The sequence below is a fragment of the Rasamsonia emersonii genome (assembly GCF_000968595.1).
Source record: "Rasamsonia emersonii CBS 393.64 chromosome Unknown ctg1118621760093, whole genome shotgun sequence".
Classification (NCBI taxonomy): domain Eukaryota; kingdom Fungi; phylum Ascomycota; class Eurotiomycetes; order Eurotiales; family Trichocomaceae; genus Rasamsonia; species Rasamsonia emersonii.
The window spans coordinates 82242-89222 of NW_013563194.1; the positions used below are offsets into that span (position 1 = coordinate 82242).

General features: G+C 50.1%; 2 protein-coding genes across 2 annotated transcripts; both read right to left on the reverse strand.

Annotated features, from left to right (window-relative positions):
- Positions 1-144: 144 nt before the first annotated feature.
- On the reverse strand, positions 145-5284 carry T310_4028 (uncharacterized protein; the record flags this gene model as incomplete). Its single annotated transcript, XM_013473124.1, has 11 exons — positions 145-1917; positions 1965-2086; positions 2246-2287; positions 2369-2482; positions 2695-2720; positions 2902-3446; positions 3494-3576; positions 3642-4484; positions 4544-4813; positions 5019-5132; positions 5218-5284. 11 exons carry the CDS (start codon positions 5282-5284, stop codon positions 145-147), a joined length of 3999 nt encoding a protein of 1332 aa, XP_013328578.1.
- Positions 5285-6198: 914 nt separating this feature from the next.
- Positions 6199-6981, reverse strand: T310_4029 (DUF500 domain protein; the record flags this gene model as incomplete). Its single annotated transcript, XM_013473125.1, has 1 exon — positions 6199-6981. A coding segment is annotated over one exon (783 nt), but the record flags the coding sequence as incomplete, so codon positions are not given.

The window sequence follows — 6981 nt, forward strand, 5'->3', positions numbered from 1 at the left end:
TGTATTTATTAAAAGATCTGAGAATTGCATCTCCGTTAAAGCGTCACACATACAATAGACATCTATACATGTTGAGGATGTTGATGATCAAGAGGATGAGCACATATATAATATATATCCGCCCTTGAAGTCTTCAAAAAAGAACTAAAGCTGAAATAAGTGAGGAATGTCAACCCGCTTGACCGTGCCGTTGGGGAAGAACAGGTCTTGCGAGTTCCCATCCACCACGATGTAGTCGCGGACCAGCGCGGAGCCGTTAATGACGCTCTGAGCCTGGTCGTCAGTGCAGGTTTCCTTAAGAGCCAAGATGTAGCAGGTGGGAGCTGGCATTGGAGGAATTTCGTTCTTGATGTCCCATGTTGTAGACGGGCCTTCCGTCTTGTAGGTGGGATTCTCGATCGTCGAGATCTTCCCCGTTGCGATATCCAGATTCGAGAGCGACCGGTTGAAGATTTGATACGCCGTCTCGGGCTGGTACGCTGGGACTTGGTGGCCTGCTTCGTAGACGCGCGTGAAGGAGAAGTTGCCGTACTGGCGCACCTGGCCACCCACGTAGGACGAGTTGGTCTGGAGGTTCGCATAGCCTGCGGAACGGAAGTTGTCTGCACCCGTGTAGTTGACCTCGAGGCTGACTTTCTCTCCACCAATCCAGTTGCATGCGTAGTCGCGGTCCCCGTAGACCAGGGTCACCTTGATCCCAGACTCCAATATGTATGCCAGATCGTCTAGGTAGCCTAGGAGATCGGGCCGGGCGATGTCACCCGTGAGCCCGAATGCGCTATATACGCTGGGGATTTCCTCTGTAAAGTTGATGGGAACACCAAGAGCACCCTGAACCCAGTGCCGGTTCAAGAAACCCAGGAAGTATGAAGGAGGAAACGGGTCACGAGAGGGGTGCGCTATGTCATAGTACGACCTGTCCGAGTTTTCGACGTAAGGACCTTCCACATTCGTCGTGCACCAGATGGCCGCGTAGGCGCACGCATCATTGACGGTTGCATTATTTCCGAAGGCATTGGGGTCGTTCTCGGCAGCCAGAGCACGACAATGCTTGAGGAGGTCCTTGCACCCGCCTGGCCTGTTCCAAGCATCCATGGTTGTAATGTAGAGTATTTCGCTCATCGCTTCGATGTAGTAAGTGTTGTTGTAGGCAATCTGCGGGTACGACCAGTCCTGCATCAGGCGGTCTATACACCCATTTATAATGCCGAGTGTGTCCAAGTGGATGTAGTGCAGCTCGCCATCCGCCTGGAGGGTTCCGTTCGCAATCTTCTCGTTCTGCTCTTGGAAGAAGGCTGTGAAGGACGGTCCATAGTGGCCGCCGTAGGACTCGGCCCAGATGCTAACGCGATCGTCGTTGGGCTTGTACTCGGGAAACTCGGTAAACCAGATCTGAGCAAACTCCCAGAAGGCTCTAGCAGCATTCTCAGTTCCGTTGGCGGTGGTTTTATAATTCATGCTAGGAAACGTGCCGACGTAGAACGTGTTGTTCTGCGTGGGAACACTTCCATCGGGGAAATCATCCACTAGCTGCAGGCTGGACACTTGGTCGTAAGTACCATTCATAGGCACGTCATAGCTGAAACCAACCTGGTTGGGCTGGTCGATGTACAAGATGTTGGCATAGTTGTTCCAGGAAAACGGATTTAAATAGGTCGAATTCGAGTCCGGATTGACCTTGCAGGGTCCGTTTTCCTGGAACAGGCCCATCAGTGAGGACGCGCCGGGGCCGCCATTCATCCAGATCGACAGCGGCGAATTAGCTGGGTCGTGGCGAGACTCGAAGAACCAGAAAAAGATGTTGATGGGATACGGCTGATCTACGCCAACGTTGGCCAGAGTGTTGTTGGGAAGGCTCACGTAGCCAGAATATGATTTGACCCCTTCAGTGGTTTCACAAATCCCTGGCTGAGTGGGCTTTCAGTCAGTTCACACATTGGTTGACAGACAATTAACCTACATACCTCTTTATATGAGATGGACACACCCTTGGTCACGTTGGACTTTACGACCGTGAGACCTTCGGGGCTTGGGGGGAAGTACTGGGCCAGCACGGCACCCGCTAGGCCAGCAGCAACAATGGAGCCTGTAAGAAGGCGCATTGCGAAATGCAGCAGATCATACAAAAGAAGTATACCGCTGGTGAGAGAGACTGAATCGAAGTGTGACGGAACAAATTGCACGAATACTCCGTATGCAGGACAGAAGGAAATATATGAAAACAGCGGACATTCACTCTGCTTACCCAATTCGGCAACTGCGGCAGCTAGGGCTTGTGTACCCAACCCTACGTGGATCAAGCAGGCGCAATGTAACAAAGAAAAGAGCAGAGAAAAAGATATCAAGCGGAAGCTTGCAGAATACCTACCTGCGCAGATTGGTACCTGCTCTGTGCCCCTTGCAGTGACGAAGTATGATTTGCCAGGTATTTCCCAGAAAATGAGACCGAGACATCCTCCGTTACACAGTTGCCCAAGTCTACCTACGGAGTAGTGTGGAATTGCTACTGGCAATCATACAAGCAATATTATCGACAGCTTGTGAGGCCGAGGTTGGTTAAATGTCTCACGGGTGCGAAGAAGATGAAGAATAGGTTGCCGATAGCCCCGGTTAAGTATTACGTCGAAGTTACTTCGGGTTCCGGCTGTTTGTTTGGGGTACGCTTATGTAGAATAGAATAGGTCAATTAGCTACCTAGATAAAGGGGAAGGACCCTATTTCTGCAAGCCGATTATACGTAGATTACAACGTTAGGCAGTACGAAACTAAAACAGAAATCAACATCCCGGCCCCAAAATAAAAAAAAAAGTCGCAATCCTCAATTCCGCTAAACTCCATTCACCATCCCGGATACCTCCCAACGCTCCGTCGCCTCAGTACATGTGCACCATCAACAGATACCTCTGGCGGATCTGAGCCACATCGTAGACGATGTACTCATTATATATCAACGATCCATTGTTTCCCGACGGTCCTGGAGGGACAGAAGTGTCGGGCATCAGCACCCCTTTCAGGTTCGGATGCACGCAGCCCGCATCTTTCCAACCCTGCGGCACAAGAGATCCCCGGCCGAGCGTCGCCAGACAACCTTGAGCTTTGGCATCCTCGCCGGCGTTGTAGTTTGCTTGGTCGAGTTCCAGCATTGGATCGCCCAGTTCGACATCGCAGAGCAGGAGCAGTCCAATCTTTCCGCTTTGTGACGCCCAACAGTAGTTGGCTGACTTGCTTGAGATATCGGCAAAATACACTCCCTTGCCGAACATGTAGCCAGTGACAGGCGCCTCCGGAGGGGCAATACGCAGCCCCTGACTCAGGATTCCTCCGTAATTGGTGCTTCGGGAGCCGTGCCACAGCAGACGGCGGTTGCTGTTCTTAATATTCGCATACGGCGACTTCATGAAACGCTCATTCTCTCCCTCGCGCTCAATGCGGAAGATGTCTTGCACCTGTAACGGTCAGTCACCATTGCCACGGGAGGTTCGATAGTACTCACTTTGAAACGGATATGGTGAGTGGATCCGTGCGACTTCATTAGATAGTCCTCCAATTCTTGGAATTCAGTGGATTTGTGATCCACTAAAAGGCTCTATTAGCATTGTGCTCCTCTCCGTGGAACGATCCGAAACCATCTGGGCACCTACGTGGAGTCATTTCCCGCAACTTCAGTCCCTGGAACTGCCGATCCAGAACATGAACCATTTCATCATCCTTGGACTCCTTGACAATGCTGTTGGCAATCTCCATGTCCGTCAGGCTCTCCAATAGATCGACCTCTTTCTTGATCAAGTTTGGCGTGTTGATCACAGGAGGCCGATTGCGCCCAAAATCGTGAGGGATAATGGTAAAGTATCGATTGCTGAGTTCCTCCGTGGCCGCCAAATACGACTTACCATATTTGGACGTCGCTAGAGACTGGTCGTTAATCAGCTCAGACAGATCCTTCAGGATCTGGAAGCCAGTCTGCAGCGTCCGCTTGCTTAACTTCCCCAGAGGGAGCTTGTTGGCATCATATGACATCTGGGCCATCGCGTTATGGAAATACTGCTGGTTGAAGATGAAGGCAATGAGCTGCTGGACCTTTTCGGGAAGCTTGCTCTCGACATGCTTGCGTTCCTCCTCTGTTTCCTTTTTAGCTTTCTTCTTCGTGGCCTTCTCGTCTTCCGAGTCGGACTCTTCGTAATTGCGTTCAACAAAAGCGTACTTGCCGCTCTTTGGAGGCGCCAGCCGGTCGGCCCAACTAAGGCCTGTTTTATCTCGGAACTTCTTCTCGAAATGGCGTTTGGCCATGTCCAAAGTATTATTTCCTAACAGGGCGCTCTGGCCATCTTCCCCCACACGGCCCCATCGAGTCCAAGTGTTGTATTCGTCAGAAAATTTATTCTTAAGCAGCTGGATACGGTAGAACTTGTTGTTGTTATAGGCTGCATTGGTCTGGTTGAGCGTGGCATCCCAGATGAGTCCAGAATCGTCGATATAGACTTCAACTGGTACTAAATTGTTCAGTCAGCCTTACGGTTTGAAATCAGCGGTGCACCCATCATACCTCCTCCATTGTGAAATCGGAAACATTCGTCGACTTCCACCTTCAAATCTTTCGACTTGGCTTTCTGTCTGTCCCTTTGCTTCTTGTTGGGAAGTTGCTCATCCCCGTCAAAGGTGTCTGCGAGGGAACGTTTCTTGGACGAGCCGTTCTCATTTTTGGAGGCATCAGCATCAGAAGCATCCTTGACATCCTTGGTCGGGCCAAAGAGATACTTCTTTTCGGAAAGTCGTTTTTTGGCCTTTTCTGAATCTAGCAGCCAGTCGAGGGATACTACATAGCAATCTTCCAGCTTTGCAGCTTGCTTATCTAACCGCGATGACCCTCCCGTCAGCGAGGATGGATGAAATGGCATAATAGAAGCCATTTTGGAGAATCCAGAGAAGAATTATACAGGTTGGAAAAAAAATAATTGCGCTAAATGACCAACTTAATCTGGAAACAGATCATGCGCAGCTAGTATAAATTTTGCACTCACTTTTTGTCCCATTGTTATCCACCTCTTTCTGAGTAGACACCAAATGGGTGCATTCATCCGTGACTTTGGAGCTGAAACAACCGCCGTTATCCTCGACGATTTTCTTCAGGTCGGCTAACAACCATCAGTCAGCAGATGCCAAAAGCAAGAATTAAAAAAAAACAATCCTTATAATAATTGCTGGGCTGTATTAGCTCACCTTGCTTGTACCCCGGAAAGGTCCCACTTGCGACGACCACGAGTCCCTTGAAGGTGGACGGAGCCATGGCTCAGAAAAGTCCCTAGGTGACAAGGAGACAAAAAAAAAAAAAAATGTACAACGTGGAATGAAGAATTAAAAGAAAAGAGAAAGAAAGAAAGAAGTCAGGGTGGATGTTGTCTCTTTAAAATATCTGTGAGATCCACCTCGTATTCTGTATGCAGTTAATTAGATCTAGAGCACCCGGGGTCGCAACTAGGCGCGACGCTGAGACCCCAACTGCTGCCTTGCGCTAAGGCGATTCAGTTCGATCTCAAGGTCTCAGATAGAAAATACAAAGGTGATGAGTTAGAAAATAAGAAACCCCATGGCAGGCAGACATGGCCCGACCACTGCTTCTGTTACTTGAAGCAGCAAGGGCCGCTCAACGATTGGGCGACACGAGGCAGTTGGGGTTGGTTAAGGGGAATCCGCCGACTGCCCGACCCGCCGGCTCTAGGCACCAGCCCACGTGAGCCTCCTGTATCGATAGACAGGTCTTTGTTCTGCTAACCTAAAATCGCCTTGGCAAAAAAGTAATAATTGTCGTTGTTGTCATGGAGTAGGCAGTCAGTTCGTGGGCGGCTAACTATGCGATGGCATAGGTTGCACAGATTGCAGTGGCTGATCACCATGGAGTCATTCAAATGATGTCCTCTTCTCGAGGGAAATTATCGCACCGAAAATGAAGAATAATGTACAGTACAGTACAGTACATACAGCGAAGGGTTTCAACTCTTGAACCTCTCCTTCCATATGGTATAATTGAAAAGAAAAAAAAATCCAAGTCGACACAAAGACCATCCGCCACCCGGCATTGAAAGGCCAGCCCAAACAAAAGAAGTATTCATCATAGCATGCCCGCTAAGGCTAAAAAAGAAAAAAAAAGATCAAACGCGCTATCTCGTGTTGAAAGGTCATAAATGGTCATAATCCTCCAGACTAGACGATCTCGGCTTCACTCCCCATTTTAAGCACTGGTTTTTCCTCAGGTTCTGGTGAAGTGGGTATCGAATGAAATTCATCCTTTTCCACAGCGTGTATATCGTCATGCAAATGGTTGTGAGTGCCAATCACGACATCATCCATCTTCGATTGGGTAATCTCCATGAACCCGTTGGGACTCATGTCACTGCGCAATGACTCGCTGGACTTCCGGATCTCGGGGTGCGCAGAGCTGGTGGGCGATGGAGAGGCAGGTGGGATGGAGCTTTGAGTCGAGAAAGAGTCATGTTTGCGCTCTGGATTACGTGGTGGCAGAGCTGGGGGAGGGTTGCGTTTGGGGATAGTCACCAACCGTGGACGAGAAAAGGTGGGCGATGAATTCTGCACAGGGCCGTCCTCGACCGGGGCTGCCACTGCAGTGCCCGTACTGTCCGGTCTGGCGATGGTCGTATTGCTCGCTTCATGGATTTCAAAATCACCATCATGCTCGGATTCATCATCCCCATCCTGGCCCACGTGGTCCTCCGACGTGTCAGGAAGGTCCCATGGATTAGAGTCAGGAAGGTTAGGAATATTATCTCGGTCACTCCGAGACGAGGATCCGCTGTCGGAAGCAGCAGTGTCAAGTGGCAGGCCCTCCGTCTGGGTGCCCTTATCGACACTGGTGTAGCTCTTGGGGCTTTTCAGGCTAGTCCCCCAGCTATTCCGTGCGGAATCGAGGTTTTGCCTAGTAAAAGTGGTATAGATGGGACTCGAAGGGCTCGGACGGAATTCAAAGAC